The sequence below is a fragment of the Lagopus leucura genome, unplaced genomic scaffold (genome assembly GCF_019238085.1).
Source record: "Lagopus leucura isolate 7727_CA_CO unplaced genomic scaffold, USGS_WTPT01 Super-Scaffold_100064, whole genome shotgun sequence".
NCBI classification, from domain to species: Eukaryota; Metazoa; Chordata; class Aves; order Galliformes; family Phasianidae; genus Lagopus; species Lagopus leucura.
This window is the reverse complement of record NW_024962308.1, coordinates 682,320-703,011: the sequence shown is the minus strand read 5'-3', so window position 1 is coordinate 703,011 and position 20,692 is coordinate 682,320. Positions and strand designations below refer to the sequence as shown.

At 52.3% G+C, this 20,692-nt stretch overlaps 2 protein-coding genes and 1 long non-coding RNA gene across 4 annotated transcripts in view; all 3 read left to right on the top strand.

The window, feature by feature from the left end:
* The window catches only part of LMNB2 (lamin B2), a 30,762-nt gene extending 25,016 nt beyond the window's left edge, over positions 1-5,746 (top strand). For both annotated transcript variants that reach the window (XM_042886814.1, XM_042886815.1), the window contains one exon: positions 813-5,746. In XM_042886814.1, the coding sequence (XP_042742748.1) occupies positions 813-854 (42 nt within the window). In that variant the 3' untranslated portion in view covers positions 855-5,746. The remainder of the gene's footprint in view (positions 1-812) is intronic.
* A 4,934-nt stretch (positions 5,747-10,680) lies between these two features.
* LOC122188459 lies at positions 10,681-11,447 on the top strand. Its single transcript, XR_006181575.1, has 3 exons — positions 10,681-10,704; positions 11,187-11,260; positions 11,416-11,447. It is a non-coding gene; the product is annotated as an uncharacterized LOC122188459 (long non-coding RNA).
* A 295-nt stretch (positions 11,448-11,742) lies between these two features.
* LOC122188463 lies at positions 11,743-17,891 on the top strand. The gene is made up of 16 exons (XM_042886798.1): positions 11,743-11,765; positions 11,925-12,045; positions 12,253-12,342; positions 12,552-12,644; positions 12,858-13,023; positions 13,417-13,523; positions 13,838-13,987; positions 14,160-14,314; positions 14,448-14,586; positions 14,670-14,807; positions 15,201-15,377; positions 15,737-15,892; positions 16,304-16,405; positions 16,534-16,597; positions 16,789-16,848; positions 17,755-17,891. Exons 1-16 carry the CDS (start codon positions 11,743-11,745, stop codon positions 17,889-17,891), a joined length of 1,878 nt encoding a protein of 625 aa, XP_042742732.1.
* Positions 17,892-20,692: the final 2,801 nt, after the last annotated feature.

Genomic DNA, 20,692 nt, shown 5'->3' with positions numbered 1-20,692 from the left:
CCTATCCCAGTATTGCTTTCTCTGAAAAAGAAAAAGGTATCTGTGGCATTCCTGCTGTGAGCAGAATGTAACCATTGGGAAACAGGACCTCAAAAAGCCAAGTGGTGGAGGGAGCTTCTGTTGTTTCAAGTTTGTTTATTTTCTGGTAATATTTGAAGTGACCTTGGGTTTCCTTTATAACATCAGCCCTGTGTTCTCCTAGCTCTCAGTTAAGTATTGTATGGTGACTAAACTAACTGGCTGTTGGCAGAGTGAAAAGGAGAAATATGCTGTGTACAGGGAATATTAGGAAATAGATTAAATGTATTTCAAACCTGACTGCTCGGTTCTTTGGTTCAGTGGCCACAAGTAGCCCTTCTCAAGAACTATTTCTCTGCAGGTTTGAAGTTGAGTTGTGCAAAATTCCTTTGCATTTAGCAGCGTAGTTGAAGCGTAAGGCAACTGAAACACAAGTAATTTTTGCCCCCCAGGAAGCAGCTTTGCAGCACAGATCTCTTGAAAGGAAAGACGTGAACTAAAGGAAGAGAACCTGTTAAGAAGCCGGTGGTGTTGTGATTTTCATTTGCCATTTTTGTCAGTGTTGAAAGTGTGGACGTGAAGCACTCAGCCCATCACAGCAGACCACGGCAGCAGTGTCTTACTGCTGTGCACAGACTGAGTAATGTGCTTCGTTTGCAGCTGCAGTGCTCCCTGAGCACAGCTGAACTAGAGGCAGGAGGAAGGTGCTGTTAACAGGGGGATAACCAGAGTCTGGTGTTACAATACCAAGAGCTGGTAGGAAAGTAGTTAATGCTGTGTCTTTCTGATTTTAGGGGGATCCCAGAACAACTTCTCGAGGATGCTCAGTGATGTGAAGAAAGAAAGAAAAAAAACTATTACTTGCTATTTTTTTCCATTTATTTCCTTTTATTTTTGCTATTTTTTTTTCCTCCAGAGCCACTGAAAACTATTTTTATACGTATCATCTGATTTCTTTGATGGTTACTCCTTGGTACATTTTTATATAAAAAAAAATCTAAAAAAAAAAAAACCTTTACTGAACAAAACTGCCAGAGTTTTTAATAGATTTCTTAACTTCTCTCTCTTTGTTGAAACACTGTATTGGAATAATTGTTTTTCCCTATACAGAGTTTAAAGTCTTATGCACAAACCTGCGGCAGAAATTTTTAGCTAAAATGGGACGAGACTTCTTGAGTGTATGGTGAACCTGTGCTGTGTGCATCCATGAGCAGGATGACTTAAAAACAAAGCTTAAGAAAGGATGTTTACCTGCAGGGCCTTGGGAGGTCGGTGGTAATGTTTCTCTGACCTTTAAGAAATGATAGGATCCTGTGGGTGCCCAGCTTGGAAAAATTATGCCCCAAATTCATTAGAAGTGCTTCTCCAGCAGTGGAAGTAATAAAGGGTAGCTGCCTTTTAACCAGGTCTTGGCTCAGGACTGTGGATTTCTGTGCTACTCCAGGATTGACAGCCTGATGATCGTCTGAATCCCATCAGTGCTGTGGCTCCAGGCCGTTATTTCAGGAGGTGGAGAGCGATGGCTTCTGCTGTCTGCAGATGTGTGGGAGTGTCAAAAACAGACTTGTAATCATTGTGTTCTCAAAGGATTTTGACATTGTAACAAATGAGATCTTGTTAAATTGTGAATGCAAGTCGTGATGTATAGTATTTATGATGTTAAGCATCATGATTTAACGATTTTGACATATTCAGCATTGAACAGAATGACTAAGATTTTAATGTTGAAAATATTTTTATTTCTGGCATTGATAAATATTTGGGGTTTCAAAGGTTATCTGTGTAAATGTTGATTTCTTTTTGTTTTGTTGAATCAGACCTAAATGCAGCTTATCCATACTTGTCTTACATCCAGAGGGCCGTTGTCAGACACACTGAGCGTCTGCAAAGTAGTACAGAAACAGCTGAGTGCCGTTTTAGAGAGTTAGAAGGAACTGCTGCTGCTGTGGATGGGAGCATTACTTTGCAGATCTCACAGTAACAGTGGGTGATGTGAACAATCTTTTTTTTTTATGAAGATGGTTTTTATTTCAGGCAATGACTCTGGTATCTGACAGCGTCCCTTTGGCTTAAGGTTTCTTCTGCTGCACTTCTGTGGAGGTAGCAGTGGCTCTCCTAAGGCCAGCATTCAGATAGCAGCGCATCTTCAAGCACTAGGAAGACTTGACTGCCCCAAAGAATGCCTGGGCTGCACTCAAGCAGATGGTTTTTGCATTGGTTCTTAATTTGGATGCTGTTGGCAGCACAGAACGCTGTTGTTACCTGCACTCTCGAGCTCTGACCTGCCGTTCAAGTAGTTGAGACTCATCAAACCAGCAGCGAGGTTTGGATGTTTTCGGTGGCTTTTGGACATTGTGTTCTCTGAACAACATTATGACTGACAGACGTAACCGAGGAGGTCATTGTAGTGGCTCTGACCGGTGGCTATGCAGTGCAAGCAGAGTGGGAACAGAAGTGAGATTTCTAAGCTTAGGTTGTATTTTTTGCCATCTAAAAATAAATTTGAGACGCTACTTTTCTCTGTTTGGGTGGCGTGATTTAATTACTGAAGTTAATGAGCCGAATTCAGATTTTTGTGTTAGTTCAGCAGGCGGAGCGTTGCAAAAAGCAGTAGGAAGCCTTGGCTGTTGGGACTGGAGGGGTCGCTCCATGGCTGTCGTTGGCCATTTTTCAAGTGTAATTTTCCCACTCTGCTTGAGTAGAAGGTGAAATATGTAGTAAATCATGTCTCTCTTTCTCTGTAAAGTGTATCTAATGAAATTATGTTTCTCAGACATACTGTTAACCAATTGCCTTTCCTAAATTCATTGGTATACAAATAGATGCAATCAGTGTAAAAGTTTTTTCACAGTGCACCTTCCAACCACTGGGCAGCATTTCCCTTTCTGACCCACACTTCTGTACCACACTCACAGTGTTTCAGAGCTTTTTGCAGTTTTTCCCTGTATTTATTTTTGTTTCACATTGGCCAGTTTTCAGGTTGCTTATTCTTGAGGGTTTTCCTGTAAATATGATTGCTCTGTGATCTTAAATTCTAAAGAAATGAATGTGCTTTTTTTTTTTTTTTTCTTTTGATTTTTTTGTTTTTTGCTTTTTCTGTGAAGAATGGGCAGAAAGGCAGCTTGAATGAGGGGGAACCTCTTGCTACCTGGGCCACTGATTTCTTAACAGCTGCTGTATGGCAGACGTGTCGCCTTGTAGCCCTACGGAGAGGTGTTTTCTGTTACACCCCTCAGTGACTGCATGCAGAATTTCTCCTTGGATTTGGAGCTGTTTCCTGTAAGTTTGGAAACACTTTCTTTTCTTTTTTCACATATAGAGGTGCTCACAGAAAGCACTAATGTGGGAGAATCTGAATTCAGCAGGCAAAGTGTTGGTGATTCACAGTGCCTTCTAAAAGGCAACCTAGAGTTTGAGAATAATTCCTCACTGTAAACTACAGACACAGGCAAACTACTGTATTCCACTTGTTTTCTTTGTGGGTGTCTGTCTGCTTCAGACAAATTTCCTTCCTCTTGCTTTTGATGCTGAGCTTCGGCATAACTTCAAGTTGGTGCTCAGCACTGGAGGATTTCTTCTGCTTTACTGAACCAGAAAGCATTGCTGCTGCTTTTTCTCTTCATCAAAGATTTTCTCTCTTCATTTTCAGGATAATTGAAATGTTCTGCTCACGTAAAATCCAGTGCCACCTTGCCCTCCTTTCCTGTGTAGTCATGCAGGTGAACCAGCTCTCAGGGATTTGGAGGATAGTCAGCATTTGTGCTCTGCTGTCTGATAGCAGGTGTGGAGCTTGAAGGAGATGTGCAGCGTACTTGTCAGGAAAAATGACCTTAAGGCTTCTCTGATGGGAGAAGTTAATCAGTGCAGTTCGTGTCAGAGTGTTTGAGAGTAACTACCCATAGAGAAGAACAAGGAACAGTTTTATTCTGGGTGGAACAGTGCAAATGAGTTCTGAGTAACTTACAGTGGGGGAGTCAGGGGGAAGGAATAACAGCATAACGACAGAAAAAACAATTAAGCTGATCTTCTAACTGCAGATGGGCACAGTGGGGCTCTGTGGGGCCTCTGGCCTTTATGCTTTCCCCACACTTCTGTCTGTCTTGCTTCAGCTGTTGTGTTGCAGTGGCTTGCTCCAAGCAATGCAATGGCTGTGATTCCTGTGTCGCTGCACACCTTTAGCTCACGGTCTGTGTGCATGGGCTGCTTCAGGCCCTGACCGAACCAGCAGCTGATCCTCAGCACCCTTCTGCCGTTAGATGGGCACTGTGTTTGTAGCAGGAGCCAAAATTCTCAGGAAGAAAACAAACATCTGCTTCCCGTGGACTGTAATGGAAAAGCCACACAAGCTGGTCTGCAGCTCTCGTTCATCACCAAAGCTGGACTGCAGTGTGAAGCAGAGCAAACTGTGAAAGGAGATTTCCTTTTGTGCACATTTATCCTCGAGCAACAGGACGCCTCATGTTCAGTTTAGGGATTGTAGAGTTTTTTGTGCAGCCTTTTTCTTTGTAATCCTGTGTGAAGCCTTTTAGCTGCAGCCTGAGCAGGGAGTGGTTGGGAGAGGCTCCTAGAAATCCTCTCTATCCCCCAGAATGTTTGAGAACCTTTTTCTTCTGTGTGTACTAAGAAGAGTGTGATGCTGTTTGCCAACGCTCTGTGTTGGGAGCCTTGTAGCCACTTCCCTCCCTTCCTTAAGCCATTCATTCTCTTTTTTCTTTTTGAAATCTTCTCTCTAAACAAAGGAGTATCCATATTCCACCCTGGATTTCATTGCCACTGTTGGGTCCAAACCCCAAGCCCTGCGCAAGCAGGGACAAAAGCTCTGTTGTAAACCAGTGAGTGGAAGGTGAGATAGTGATTGCATTTCGGAATCGTTGTTGTAGCTGAACAGCAAGACAAATGAGAGGTGGTCATTGGTCCGACGTCTCAAATGGCCTGGGAAACAGAATTTTAAATTGCGCTTCGATGTGCTTAGCTTTAAACCACTTTAAAATAATTTAAGTGTTTTTTTATACAAAATCATATTTACATGCAATTACCATTTGTAAGCATAATGCCTTTCTTGAAATGCTAAGGTCTAGAGAGTGAATGGGACTCTTCATGTCACAAGACTCCGTTCAGAGCCACACGAGCAGCGCATGGACACGGAGTTCAGGAAGAAAGCGTTGTACTGGACCCACATTTCCCCATTAACAAAGTGATGATCCTTTGTCTGTAAGGTAAATGCTGCTGTGTATCTCAGCTGCCCAGTGTTCATCACGCTAAATCATGAGCAATAAGCTGTCTTAAGCAAGGCGAGGCCAAAGCGTTTTACATCTGGGCAGAACAGTAACTTCTCTGTTCAGCTGTTCATAATGATGCTGGTGTTGCCCTGTGATCGAGTTGTGGATTTCGTTCTGCATCACCTTGTAGTTCTGGCAGTGTCACTGCCTGCACTCAGCTGCTGCCAACCCATTTTCAGAAGGCTCTCATTTTATTTAAAAGAAGGGATTGTGAGAAATGTACAAATTGGAAAGCAGGCACAAAAGGACGGGAGCATTACATGGAGCTCATGAAAACTACATAATGATCTAGACTTTACCATTTCAAAATGTTGTGGTTTTATTTTCATTTTTTTTTCCTCTTAGAATATGCATGCCAAATGTCTTGTCTTTTTCAATGATTTGTAATATACATTTTAAGACTGGAAACTTTTTGTACAACAACACTCAAATAAATGTTTTGCATTTTATTTGTTTCGTTTTGTTGAGGGAAATGCAGAGGGCTGTTGCGTCACTCTGTCCCAGGGGAGGATGGCCTGGTGTCCAAGAGACACAGGATCACGGACTGTCCACACTCCAAAAGGGGCTCAGTGGGATCACATGAGTGGAGCGGGTGAGCAGTAAACCAATGAACCCTTTCCTTTAAATGTAGTGCAGGCAGCGCTATGGGGAAAACGCTGCCCTTAGCACTGCAGAGAGCCTGCATAGCAGGAGCAGAGGAAGGCACCACAGTGAGAGCTGGATAGACTGCATCGATGGGCCAAAGTAAACTGAGTTTCAATAGGGCCAAGGGTTGGCTCCTGCATTTTGGTCACAGCAGCCCCAGGCAACCCTACAGCGTTGGGAGGAGTGGCTGGAAGCTGCCTGACAGAAAGGGACCTTGGAGGACTGATGGACAGGTGGCTGAATATGATCCAGCAGGGGGCCAGGAAGGCCAATGGCATCCTGGCTTGGATCAGGAACGGTGTGGTGAGCAGGACCAGGGAAGTCATCCTGCCCCTGTGCTCGGCACTGCTGAGGCCTCACCTCGAGTGCTGGCTTCAGCTTTGGGCAGCTCAGCACAGAAAGGACATGGAGGTGCTGGAGCAGTTGCAAAGAAGAGCAACAAGGCTGGGGAAGGGGCAGCAGCCCCATCCCAGGCAGCACCAGCCCTGCTGTGTCATGGCCACATCACCAGGAGCAGCCACCAGCTCCAGGAACCACACCCCAACTGGCACAGCCATGTCACAACAACACAACATTGGTGGTGGCTGAGTTCCACAGTGAGCTTGATGTCGCAGCAACCCGGAATGCAGACCAGAAGGGCAGTGCCAAGCTGAGGTGGGCAGGAGCAGCCCATGGGGATGGATGGGAGCTGCTCCTCTTCTGCCTCGCAGCCACACACGGGGACACAGCGGGACGGCGAGGTGCTCCTGTCCTCACCTGGATTCACCTCTGGACAAGAGGGCCACTCTGCAGGACAGATAAGTCTCTCCCATACTGTAACCCACCTTGGTCCTACAGGACCCTGCAAGCTCCCCAAAGACCCCGTGCTGCAAATCCCAGGTTTTGCCCTGGATTGCTGAAACCTGGCCCCACTGCAGGGCTGACGCCAGACCTACTGGCTGCAGTGACCTTTTCAACACACGGCCATGGAAATGGTGGCAGACAACAACCCGGTGAGCAGGGCAATGCTGGGGAGGGCAGCACAGGGAAGCAGGGCACGTGGCTGCTCCTTTCTTCCTTCCCATGTGCCTTGCAGACGGCCATCCACACAAAGATGGAACCAAAGCAGGGCACACGCTGATCCTCGCCGATCCTCAGCTCACTAACTGGTCTCCATGCTGCCATACAGAGCAGATAAGTCAGACGTAAACCTCGCCCTTTCTAGGTCCTAAGGGACCCTGGAAGCTCCCCAAGATCCCCCTGCCCTCACCCCTGCATTTTATATCGCTTTGCTGAAACCTGGCCCCACTGCAGGGCTGGCACCAACCTACAGATTGCAGTGGCCCTTCCCACACACGGCCGGGGAAATGGCTGGCAGACAACAACCTGGTGAGCAGGGGCCTACAGGGGCCCTGTGACTCTGTGATAGCACAGAAGCTATCACAGCATTAAAAAAATTACAGCCTTCAAAATAAACTTTGTGCTTCATTAAACCAGTGGTGCTCCTTCCATCTCGTGACGTCTGTAACACAAGCCTTTTGGGGGAGAGTTCACTTGTTTTCATCATCTCCTCCTGTTTATGTATCTGTGTACTTTAGCATCGCAGAACGGTTTGGGATGGAAGGGACCTTGGAGATCACCTCGTTGCAACCCCTCTGCTGCAGGCAGGGACACCTCCCTCTAGACCAGGCTGCTCACAGCCCCATCCAGCCTGGCCTGGAGCGCTTCCAGACAGACGGCATCCACCACCTCACTGGGCAACCGGTGCCAGCGTCTCACCACCCTCACAGGAAAGAATTTCTTCCTAATATCAGGTCAAATCTCCCTCTTCCAGTTTAAAACCGTTTCCCCTCCTCCTGTAGCTGCATGCCCGCATAAAAAGTCCCTGCACAGCTTTCCTGCATTTTGTCACAACAACCCTACAGCCTTGGGGAGGAGTGGCTGGAAGCTGCCTGACGGAAAGGGACCTTGGAGGACTGATGGACAGGCGGCTGAATGTGAGCCAGCAGTATGCCCAGGGGGCCAGGAAGGCCAATGGCATCCTGGCTTGGATGAGGAATGGTGTGGTGAGCAGGACCAGGGAAGTCATCCTGCCCCTGTGCTCGGCACTGCTGAGGCCTCACCTCGAGTGCTGGCTTCAGCTTTGGGCAGCTAAGCACAGAAAGGACACGGAGGTGCTGGAGCAGATGCAAAGAAGGGCAACAAGGCTGCAGAAGGGCTTGCAGAATATGGCCTGTGAGGAGAGCTTGAAGGAACTGGGGCTGCTTGGTCTGGGGAAGAGGAGGCTGAGGGGAGACCTTATGGCTCTCCTCAAACACCTGAAAGGTGACTGCAGTGAGAGCAGGGCTGGACTCTTCTCACTGGTGACAGGACGAGGGGAAATGGCCTCAGGTTGTGCCAGGGGAGGTTTAGGTTGGACATCAGGAAGAACTTCTTTACAGAAAGCTTCCCAGGGAGGTGTGGGGAGTCAGCATCCCTGGATGTGTTTCAGAACCGTCTGGCTGTGGTGCTCAGGGACGTGATTTAGTGGTGAATGGTTAGTTAGGGCAGTGTGGTTGGGCTGAGGTGGGACTTGATGATCTTGAAGGTCTTTTCCAACCTGAGCAATTCTATGATTCTATGACTGTTGGCAAGGGAGAAATTGTGCACTGGCAGTGAAATCCGTTCTGTTCCGTGCCCTAAACCCGACCAGGTAATGCCTCCCCCGGCACTCCCTGCTTGAGCGTCTCAGGCTCACAATCTTCCCAACACTGTTGCTGTGATACATCTCCACCTATGGGCCGCTACCAATCTCTCGTCTTTAGGAATGCTTTGTACTTTGCAATATCTGCAGCGTTTCGAAGTTAGCACATCTGTTCTGCTTTGTGTTTGGACAGGAGAGCAATATTCCAAAGTTAGCACATCTCTCCTGTCCTGTGCTCAGCTCTCCCCATCCTTTGCCTGACTGTCCCCATGCCGTCCTATGCTGTTCTCTCCCATCCTGCGTACTTTCCTTATCTTGTGCCGTCAGTCCTACCCAAGTCACTACAGCCCATTTCCAACTTCACTCCATCAGCTTTCTTTACGAATCAATAACATTTAGGACTCTTTTGTAAGTTCAGTAAGGGCCCCCGCGGCATACAAAAATAAATAAATAAATAAATAAATAAATAAATAAATAAATAAATAAATAACTGGAAACAACAGGTTCACAGGAAGGTTCTAATTTCAGGAATACACAACATAGAAAAAAAACCTGGAAACTCCTACTGCAGAAACACAATCTGCCTCTGTTGTGGTTCTGAGACTTTTCGTGGTCACTGTTGCACACCAGAACGCCGTGCGGAGCAGTGGGACTTCACGAGGGAATCTTCTGCTTGCGCTTCCCGCCTTCTACGGGCACGTGGAGCAGCTGAGGGGCGAGGGGAGGGGCGGCTTCCCGGAGGAGCCGGCGGGCAGCGGCAGCAGCAGCTCCGCTCAGGACCCGAGCGTCTGTCTGTGTCGCTCCTGCCCCAGCTCAGCCCTGGCAAACCTGTGTGCCTGGGAGAAGGCTGCGTAGAGACGTGTTGGCGCCCACCCCTGAAGACTTCAAAGGCAAGGCTGGAGCAGGCAGGGCATCCGATGGAGCTGTGGTGTCTGTGTTCATAGTGGGGCAGTTGGACGAGATGGCCTTCAGAGTCCCTTCCAACTCTACAGATTCTGTGACTCTATGATTCTATGCCCTGGGCTATGAATGTGCGGGAATCAAGTGTTGTTTCTGCATTACAATTGGATAATATTATTTTTATTTCACGATCTCCGCTATCATAGTTCTTTTTGGGAGTCCTTCTACTTCACCTCGGGAAGATCTCTGATAGTTTGCATCACTGATCCTCTAGACAAACCTTCCCAGGCACGCACACTCTGTATAGAGGTGTATAGATGTACATTTTGTCACACACTGCAGGAATATCCTGCACGAGAGCAAACCAGGGAACAGCCATGGCCTGCCCCAGGAAGCGCCTGAAGAGACATCGGCAGGCCTGGCATCATCCCCAGTGCTCTTTGTTTAACGAAGTCTTTAAAGAAAATCACATCAATACGGCAAGGAGAGCACCGAGACAGCTTGGAAACAACAGCACGGCTGCGGAGTACGCAGCCAGTGGGGAAACAGGGGACGGGGGAGGCAAAGGGGAGCAAACAGGGTCTAAAGGCTGCCATGTTGTGTCCATAGGCGCTCCTGCTTGCGGGACGCCGCCATTGCAATCGCAAATAAATTCTGCTGTTACCAGAGATACCGTCCTGACAAACATGACTTGGATATTTCCAGCTAATGGATGCAGTGTTTGGTGTGATCCATTCTCTATGCAACATGTGAGCATAACCAGATGTGTTTGGTCTGCGCCCCTACAAGCTGCTGAGGGTACAGGCACAGTTCTAAAGGCTGCCCATTGTGTGTCATCAGTGACATCACAAAGGGTGAGGGCAGCCTAGGTAATAGCCAAGGGAAAGCCAGAACAGTCGCATGAGCGACAGCGACAGGAGCACAGGGACCTTCAAGGCTTCTTGAGCACAAGGACCTTCAAGGCTTCTTGAGCACAAGGACCTTCGAGGCTTCTTGAGCACAGTCCACTTCTCGTCATGTCACTTCCGCCTGCCCGTAAGAGCCGGCGAATCTACCTTTCCTTCTCCCCTCCCTATGCCAGCTCTGGTTCTCAGTCTGGTGAGATGGAGGTGAGACCCCCCCGCAGGCCAAAGTTGGCTTGGCAGGCGTGGCCTCCTGAAAAGGAGGAGAAGGAGAAGGAAAAGAAGATCACAAATCCACGTGAGTAACGGGTGGGAAGCACTGGGCACAGCGGTCATGCTTGATTCAAAGCTGGCACCCACTTCTTCCTGCACCTCCTTTCCTGAAACTCCCTTTCCCAGCATGGAGTCCAGCTCCAGCTAAAGGGAGCGTGGAACCACGGGATCCAGGAATGGTTGGGTGTGGAGGGACCTCAAAGCCCCCACAGGCCCAGCCCCTGTTGTGGGCTGGTTGCCACCCACTGGATCAGGCTGCCCGCAGCCCCATCCTGCCTGGCCTCGAGCACCTCCAAGGATGGGGCAGCCGCAGCTTCTCTGGGCAGCCTGCGCCAGTGCCAACCTCTCCCAGACTGTTGGGATGGGTGCCGAGAGGCTGCTGGGCTGGCAGGATGTCAGGGAAGCAGGCAGGCAGGATGGCTCCATGCCATGCGCTGGGGCCATTCTTTCCCTCACTCCTTGCCTTTGGCCCCTCTCTACGGTGCTCATTCTTCTCCTCTTGCTTAGGTATTCGCATCTTGGAGCTGTGGAGAGAATCAGCCATTGCATGCATCTGTGAGTTTCTGCAGAGAAAGGACAAGGTAAGAGCAGCTGTTTCCACTCACTGTGGAAACAGCCCCGGTTCTTCTCCAGGCTGCTACCCTGCAGGCATTGCACCGCGCCCCATGATGCTTGGGGTCCTGCTGGCCGTGGATCTCACCTTCATGCCCCCTCTTGTTCCCTCTGTGACTACCAGGATGTGCAAGAGAAAATCAAATTCCTGAGAGGCATCTGCACGCTGTGCAAATGCAGGGACACGTTGCTCAACTTGGATGCTTTCTGCCAAGAAAAGCAGCTGGCAGATAATGTCCAGGTGGGGAGAAAGGCAGTGGGCTGGAAAAGGGGGCATGGACCCCCTGCACCCTTTTGTGGACAAGGCTGGCACGGGGAGAATTGAGCACGGACACGCAAGTGTCCTCTGGTGGCTGCCACGTCCCATCCATCCCATCCCTCCTGTGTTCTGCAGGCGCTGATCGATGAGGAGCCCAAGCACACTTTGTCCTCGGAGATAAAGCAGGAAGCCATGATGAGCTTTGCCAACATGAGGTAGCTGCCCAGGCCCACATTTGGCTAGCACGGCCCCATGGCAGGCTCCTGGCGGCCCTGAAGCTGGCAGGGAGGCTTCCTCCTGCCCGTGGAGGTCCACGTCCTCCTTCCCGTGGCCTCGAGGCACGGTGTCCAACGGGCTTCTCTCTCCCCTTGCAGCACTGTGGAGACAGCGCTGGAAGGCAAAACGGAGAGCATTCTGAATTCCTGCTTCAACAGTGTCTTCTTTTTGCCTCCGGAACTGAGCATACCAGAAAAGGAGAAAGAACTCTACAATGAGGTGTGTGCTGGGTGAGCCACCGGAGCGCCAGGTCCCTTTGGGCTGCTCCCTGGCTCCTTGTGCTGAGACCGCAGGAGAGCCAGGCAGGGCAGGAAGCCAGCTTTGCTTTTCCACCCTCATCTTGTCTCTTCTCTGGGGATAGGGTTAGCATGAGGCGCCCCGTGAGGTGCCGCAGCCGCCCTTCTGCAACTCTCTGTCCTCTTGCAGACCATGTGTGCCATGGACGTTATGCTGGAAGCCTTGGTGCAGAACTGCCCCAGCAGGAGAATGAGCGAGGAGCTGCACAGCATGTTTCAGGTCTGGCAGGCAGTTGCAAAGAGCGGGGTCACTGGGAGGGATGCGAATGTCCCTAGTGCAGTGACACAGACACTCCTTGCACGTGAAGGTCCTGCAAAGGATCCTGCCCCTGCTGCTCTGTTCTTCTTCCCCCGTGGGGAAGATCCCAGAGCTCCTGCTGGAGCGGCAGAAGCTCCCAGGGCAAGTACCAGCAGATTCTCTCTTTGCAGGCTCTGCTCCACTTCCTCAGCTCCCAGGATGTGCATGTCCGTACGAGAGCCCTGCGTGGGGTTTTACAGATGATCCGTAATTTTATGGAAAAAGTAAGGAGCCAGGCACCCTCCAGCCAGGCTGTCTCCCATTCTCCATATCCCAGAGCAGCTCAGGGGTGCCTACAGCCGGGCTGCGGCTGGGAGCTCTCAGCGGGGCTCTGCCCCAAACGAGGGTCCTTGCCCCATCTTTGCCCCCGCTCTTCCCTCTCCAGGCCCTGCTCTGCTTCCACTCAGCCCTTCCTCTCTTCTCCTTCTCTCACCCAGGACTGGGAGGGCCCTGAAGCTTACAAGCCACTCATTGACGTCTACTTCCCAATCCTGGGAGAGCTGCTGGGTCACCTCAGCCTTTTCAACTGTGGCTACGAAAGCACCAGAGCTCCAGCTTTACAAGCGCTTCATCGCCTCCACATGTTTGTCAAACGACAAAGAAGTAAGAGAAGATGGGTTGGGCAGCATCTCTGCTCCTATGTCTGCTCCTTTCTCCTATTCTTATGCTTTGTGAAGCCTGACCGTGGAGTCCGCAAGCTCTCTGAGCTCCTTTACTCTTCCAAGCAGCTTCACCATTCCTAAGCTGCCTCTTGCTCCCAGCACCCATCACCTTTAGCTGTGTAATCCCTTTCCTTCACTCTCCTCAGCATGGGTCCCATCAACCCATGTCTGCTCACCATTGGTCTCCGTGCTCAGGTCTCCTACACCACGGGTCCCCTCTACCGTGGGTCTCCTCAGAACTCCGTTTTCAGCTTAAAGCACCGTTCACCAATTGCTGAGTTTGATGGCAAAGACATTGTTTCCTTCTGACTCTTCTGTGTTCCCTCCCTTTTAGGAACAAGCCTGTCAGAGGAGATGGAAAACTACGTGCGTCTCCATGAGAAGCCGGAGGATAGAAAGTTCAGAGATAATGACTTTCCCACTCCCAAAGATTGCGCCGAGGTAACGTCCTGCCTTGCTGAGGATCTTGTCCATGGCATCAGCAGGAAATGTCTGTGAGCAAGGGGAGTGCAAGGGCAGCAGATCCAGCCCTCCTGGCTGGAGGACCGCAAGGCCGCCTTCTTACCAAATGCCCATGCCCCCACCTGCAATCCATCTCCCAGAACCCTCTCTTGCCATCCTGCGCCACGCAGTGACGGAAGCTGATGCTGCCAGCTTTCCTACAGGCTCTGCTGCCCAGCATCTCTGCAGAGCTGCTCTCCCTGCACTGGAGTGCTCAGTGTGGCATCTCTTCCCTCCCCTGCTTCCACCCACAGTTGTTTGGAGGATACCTCAAGCCTGCTGAGAGGATGGCCGTCGTCCTCACAGCCCTTCAAGCGATGGTTGACTCCAGCATCTATGACAAGGAGGCGGCCTGCAGTGTGATGGCCGTGGCCATGGAAGACCATGCCTTCTGGATGCCAGATGTAAGCCCCTTTTGGCCACTGCCCCATCCTTGAGCCCTTTCAGGCGCTGTTCTTCCCTCCCCAGCCGAGGCCTCTGGGGCTCCTGAAGCCGTTCTCAGCGATGGGAAGTGCAGTGGTTTCAGCGGCACCTGTGCTAATGGTTGTGGTCTGTTCTCGCGTGTGTTCCCTTCAGAAAGCCCAGTTCATGACCTTCATCCGCAAGAACTTGAGGAGCATCACCACAAAGGCAGCGCGGCACTGCCTGGACTCCCTGCTCCTCCTTCTGACCAGCCAGATGCCCACGGAAGAAGTCAGGAGCCTGCTGAAGTCCCCTCCACCAAGCGACAGGTACTGTCCTCAGCAGCCTGGAGGGCTTCTTCCAGGTGCCCTCCCGCTCGCCCAGGGCTCTCCAAGCAACGTGGGCCTGCAGGGTTTTAGCTGTGCTAAGGTAGCTCTGCCTACAATGTATTTGGGCTTGCAGCAACGCCCTGGACACGTGGGAGGTGATGCTCTGCATGCCGCGGACCTTGGAGAAGGTCTTGAAGGAGGTGACCAAGGGCTCACAGCTGAGCAGGCTGGTAGAAGGAGTCACAGAAGACACCTGTATCCTCTTCTTGGCTGTGAGTTAATAGATAACACTTTGCTGCCCTTTGGGGCTGCGTGTGCCCCTGCAGGGTCTCACCTGGCTATGTCTATGTTTCAGCTAATGGCAAAGAGTGAAGATAATGAGGACTTTTTTGGTGACCTACGCCACCTCAAGACTTTTCTGAAGCATCCAAGCGTGGAGATGCACAGCGTGGTGCTCAGAGGGCTTGTCGTACTCTCCGAGACACGGGAGAAGGTGAGTGGGGCGTTGTCAACCAAAGCGGCACTGGGCTTCTTGGGCAGCGACTGGAGAAGGGTGACGGTCACGGTGGGGCCTGCTGGCTTTGAGGAGCTTTGAGGATGGGACATCAAAGCCCAGTAAAGTCAGCTTTTACCGTGGGCTAGTTGTCACCTACCAGAGCAGGTTGCCCCTGGCCCCATCCGTCCTGGCCTTGGGTACCTCCAGGGATGGGGTACCTACTTCTCTGGGCAGCCTCACCGCCCTCTGAGAAAAGGACTTCCCCATTGGCCTTGTGACTGCCGTGCCCGCTGCCAGCAAGTGAAGCAGGAGACTGGAGCTCAGAGACGGGAGCGTTTTGCCCAGACGGTCGTTCCCCGCATCAGACAAAGGAACTTGCGTTTCCTACAGGCAAGAAAAATGCGGGTGGTGCTGCCAGAGATCATGGCCACCCTGCAGGATGCCAGCGCAGACATCAAGATGAAGGCCCTGTTTGTCATTCAAAACATCATGGACTGCGCGAAGAGGAAGGAGGCCAGCTCCATCGCTGTGCAGCACGCCGAGGAGCTCCTGCCTCTCTTTGTCGATGTAAGTGAGGCTGCTGCAGGAGGCAGAGCCCCCGCAGGGCACTCTGCAGTGCCCCCGCCTCTGGCCCAGCTGTGTGGGCAGCACTCGCATCGGGCCCTCTCCCCTCCCCACTCCTCCTGGGGCTCCTTCCGGGCAGTGGGACGGCTGTGGGCCCTCGGAAAGCCCCGCGCCCAGCATCTGCTCCCCACCGTTGGCTTCCGGCCCTCCATGCCTCCTCCGCTGCCTGTGCAAGGCCAGGCCAGGCCTGGTCCCCATGCACAGTGCAGGAAGGCCTGCAGGCGCTGCGTGCCACGGAGGCGGTGTGAAGGTGGCCCAGCCTCCTCGTGCTAGAATTCTCTTCCTTCCTCCCTCCCTCCCAGGAGTCCAGTGATGTGCGGGCGTCCTCCATCCGTCTCTACAGAGACATGGTGCAGGCCGTGGTCTGGTGCCACCGGAGCAGAATGAAGGGGACGGTGCGCAGGGGCCTGGTCCCACTGCTCCTTCGGATGCACGATGAGAACCAGGACGTGGCCCAGGTACAGTTTTCCACCCCACCGAGGGCACGGTGACACCGTTTGGGTGCTGTGGGTGCCAGGGTGCGTGGCTGCTGCCCAAGGCCCGGAGGACAGGCCCAGCTCCCTGCCGTTCCTCGCACCGGAGCAGGCGGAGGGGTCGTGCATCCACAGCCTGGGCTCCGAGCTCTGCTACCTGCAGCCTGGGTGTTGAAGGCCTGGGATAGTGCCAGCTGGGAGGCCAGCGTTGTGCTGGGTGACCACGGAGGGGCTGCGGCTCCGTGTCTCTGTGTGGCCATCACACCCTGCTGTCTGTGTTCTGTTCCCTTCCCACAGCGTGCTGGGAAAAGGCTCCCGGCCCTGCCGAGAGGAAGGCAATGCCGGGTCTCCTTCCTCGGGCCGTGGTGCCATCTCCCAGCTTCTGCTTCCCCACAGGCCGCCAGGAAAGCCATTGTACAAATGGCCCATCTCCTGCGCTGGAACGACCTCCTGGAGCTGGCTGAGAAACAGGAGACGTGGAGGATCGCGCAGTGCTTGGTAAGGAGAGCCCCAGAGCCCAGAGCAACAGGAACAGCGCGGGGAGCTGGGGAGCGTCTGCAATCCCCATGTTCTTATGCTTTCTCCAGCTGCAGCGGGACCAGAGCAGGGCAGAGGAATACCTGCAGCAGAGCCAGCCCTACCTGCAGGACCCTCAGGCCGCCGTGCGAGTGGAGGCCGTGAGGTTCATTGGTGAGCCACAGCCCCTTTGTCCCTCTTGGCAGTGGTTGGCGGTCCCAGCCACTGCCCTGTGGCTCTAAGAGCCCCTTGAGTGGGTGCCAGGGCCCTGCTGCCTTGCTCAGGCCGCCCTCGGCCAGTCTCGCTGCTTGGGAGCAGTGCAGCTCTGCTGCTGGCAGCAGATCTGACGGGTGCTCTGTGCCTAGGGCTTGCTGCGCGCTACTTAAGGGACCTGAGCGAGAAGCAGCGACAGGACATCATCACGGGTAAGTGAGGGCTGTGGTGTGTGTACTGAGGCTGGGGGCAGAGACTCCCATGCCTCGCTCTCCTCCAAGGAAATTCTTGGGGCAGAGGGCGATACAGAACCATAGAGTCCTAGAAAGGTTGACTTTCAAGCGACCTTAAGGATCTCAGAACCAGGGAATCCTAGAGAGATGGGATCAGAAGGGACCTGAGAGATCATGCAGTCACGAGATCCTAGAATAATTCAGTGGAAAGGGAGCTCAAAGGTGGTACAACCATGAAATCCCAGAGTGGGAGAATGGTTCGGTTGGAAAGAACGTTTAAGGCCATCCTGTGCCAACCCCGTACTGTGTCCTGGATGCCCCTGGACACAGGATCAGGCTGCCAAGGCCTCCATCCAACCTGGCCTTGACCGCCTCAACGGGTAGGGAACCCGCATGTTTTCTGGGCTGCCTGTGCCAGGGCCTCCCTGCCCTGTAAGGAAAGAATTCTGTCTTAAGTCAGAGTCAGAGGAAAGGGCAGCAAGGCTGATATTGTGGTGGGAGCCCAAGCTCGATGAAGAGGGAGATGATATCATGTCATTGTCCGTGATGTCTGCTGGAAGTAGAATGCCTGGAGAGGAAAGTCTTGGGGAGATTCGTGGGGTGTGTGAAGGAGAGCCTCCTTTGCAGGATGTGAGAGGAAAGGAGGGAATGTGTCCACCTGCAAACAGGGAAGGACATGTGGGTTATGTGATGCTAATGATCTCAAAAGGTCATTTCCAATTGAGATGATTTGGTGATTCTAATGCATTTGGCTCTTTCCTGATGGGCCGCTCCGTTTGTCCTACCCAGCCTGGGACAGAGACGTGTGGCATTGGGGCGGTCTGCAGAGTTCGCCTGCGATCTCTGCAGATTGCTTCATCCCTGCTCTGTTTCTTCCTGTTGCAGCCCTGGCGCCTTTGGCCCGTGACGCAGAGAGCTCGGTCCAAAGCTTGGCAGTGCAGACCACATTGATCCTCAGAGCGACCACGAGGACAGCGACATCACGACGGGGCCTGCGAGCGCTGTGCTGTCTGTTCCGCTGAGCTGCAGCACTCCTGTGACAGCTCTGTCCCTCGGAGGAGCACAGCAAACCCAGTGCCCTGCTGCCCTTTTCCCTGGGGCGTCCCTGCCCGTGCTCAGCAGGCGCCACCATTCCCAGCCTCTGCTCCCGGCAGCTGGACGGCGCATCCCTCTGCACCCCCGCGGCCACGGCTGCCCAAGCTGTTGGTTTGGCTGAGCAGCACTGAGTGAAGAGGGATTGTCTCAGGCCGCATCTGCACACATATATATCATGTGTAATGTAACATGTAATAATGTAATGGGCTGTGTGTAATGGATAACATTACGTATACGTATATGTTCAATGTATAGAAACAACCAACCTTGTATATCTTTTTGTATATCTATTTTTATATTTAATAAAATATTTTTATAAATACAACGGTCCCTTCAAACTTGTGGGAGATTTAACCTTTGCTTCCCTAAAACTAATGCAGCAATTTCTGTTTCAGTGGAAATGGCTGCAATTCTAAATGAGTTCTCGTGGTGCTCATCAGAGATTTTGGATCCAGTTTCACACATGGATTCTCCATGGGGAAATCATGAGCCAACCCGGTAGCTTTCTCTAATGTCATCACTGGCTGCGTAGTTGGGTGGAGAGCAGTGGGTGTTGCGTCCCTTGTCTTCAGCAAGCTCCCTCAGCTGGCTGTCATCAGTGGCGCTGAGTCTGGCTGGTGGCCTGCAATGGTGCTGGGGCTTTGAGAGGTCTTGGAGGACGGGGGAGGTGCCTGAAGACTGGAGGAGATCCAATGTCACTGCGGTCTTCAAAAAGGGCAAGAAGGAAGATCCAGGCAATTATAGGCCAGTCAGCCTCACCTCTGTCCCTGGAAAGGTGATGGAACAGCTGTGCTGGATGCCATCTCCAGACAACTGGAAGAAGAGGAGGTTATCAAGAGTAGTTAGCACGGGTTCACCAGGGGGAGGTTGTGCTTGACCAACCTGGTGGCCTTCTATGATGTTGTCTCTGGCTGGGTGGATGGGGGGAGAGCAGTGGATGTAGTCTACCTTGATTTCAGCAAGGCTTTTGATACTGTCCCCCACGACATCCTTAAAACAAAGCTGAGGAAGTGTGGGATAGATGAGTGGACAGTGAGGTGGGTTGAGAACTGGCTGCTGGCAGAGCACAGAGGGTCGTTGTTGGCGGTGCAGAGTCCGGTTGGAGGCCTGTAACCAGCGGTGTTCCTCAGGGGTCTGTGCTGGGTCCGGTCTTGTTCAACATCTTCATCAATGACCTTAATGAGGGGATAGTGGCCACCCTCAGCAAGTTTGCTGATTGTACGAAGCTGGGAGGATTGGCTGACACGCCTGATGGCTGTGCTGCCATTCAGCGAGACCTGGATAGGCTGGAGAGCTGGGCAGAAGAAAACCGGGTGAGGTTTAAAAAAAGCAAGTGTAGAGTCTTGCATCTGGGGAGGAATAATTGCATGCACCGGTAAAGGTTGGGGGTTGAGCTGCTAGAGGGGAGCTCTACAGAGAGGGACCTGGGTGTCCTGGTGGATGACAGGTTGGCCATGAGCCAGCAGCGTGCCCTTGTGGCCAAGAGGGCCAATGGCTTACTGGGGTGCCTTAAAAAGAGCGTGGCCAGCAGGTCGAGGGAGGTGATCCTCCCCCTCTGCTCTGCCCTGCTGAGGCCTCATCTGGAGCACTGCATCCAGTTCTGGGCTCCCCAGTACAAAAAAGACAGGGATCTCTTGGAAAGAGTCCAGCGGAGGGCCACAAAGATGGTGAAGGGCCTGGAGCATCTCCCCTATGAGGAAAGACTGAGTGAACTGGGTCTGTTCAGCCTTGAGAAAAGAAGGCTGAGAGGGGACCTGATCCAGGTCTATAAATATCTAAGGTGTGGGGGGCAGAATGGCGAGGCCGGACTCTTTTCAGTGGTGAGTGGAGACAGGACAAGGGGAAATGGCTGGAAACTGCAGCATAGGAAGTTCCGCACAAACATGCGCAAGAACTTCTTTACAGTGAGGGTGACGGAGCACTGGAACAGGCTGCCCAGGGAGGTGGTGGAGTCTCCTTCTCTGGAGATGTTCAAGACCTGCCTGGATGCCGACCTGTGCAACCTACTGTAGGGAACCTGCTTTGGCAGGGGGGTTGGACTCGATGATCTCTGGAGGTCCCTTCCAACCCCTACAATTCTGTGTGATTCTGTGATTTGGATTGCCCCCATTGCTGCTGATGCCCACAGCTCCTGGCTGCTGCGCTGCTGTTGTGTGTCTCTGCACGGTCCCTACTGGGGCATGAAACCCACAGGAGAGGAGGAGCAGAGAAGCTACAGCCTGCACAAGGAGCTTCTGACGCCTTTTAAGTGGAAGGTTTTTAATGAATAGAAGGAGGCTGTGACTCGTGTTTCATGAGCTCTCGTCCAAACGCCACAGATGAAAGAAACAGTTTGGCAGAGTACGAAATGGCTGCAGGTACACTAAGAAGCAGCAAGGCAAGTGAAACTGCGTGCAGGCCGCGTTGCCATGGCGACAGCGCGCCCTCTCTCGCTGTGCGCGCATGCGGCCGCTTGGTGCCCCAGCGCCGCGTCCTGTGACGTCATCGCTCTGCGTCCCGACGAGGACGAGTCCATGTGGAGTCGTGCCCCTGTATCTCCATATAACACTGCCCCCTTTATAGATCCGCGTTACCCTACAGCCGCCCTCGATCCCCACAGCCCCTCTATAGCCCATTATTACCCTATAACCCCTCTATATCTCCACATTACCCTCCAGCCCCTCCATATCCCCATCTTACCCTTCACCCTCCTGTAGACCTATATTACCCAACAGCCCTCCCATATTCC

Bases quoted from the DNA above. Each gene is read 5' to 3' on its own strand.
- LOC122188463 (XM_042886798.1), top strand. From the start codon at position 11,743: ATGATGAGCTTTGCCAACATGAG. The intron at 13,024-13,416 runs GTAAGAGAAGAT...CCTCCCTTTTAG, and splicing joins GTTTGTCAAACGACAAAGAA to GAACAAGCCTGTCAGAGGAG. The intron at 16,849-17,754 runs GTAAGTGAGGGC...TTCCTGTTGCAG, and splicing joins GCGACAGGACATCATCACGG to CCCTGGCGCCTTTGGCCCGT.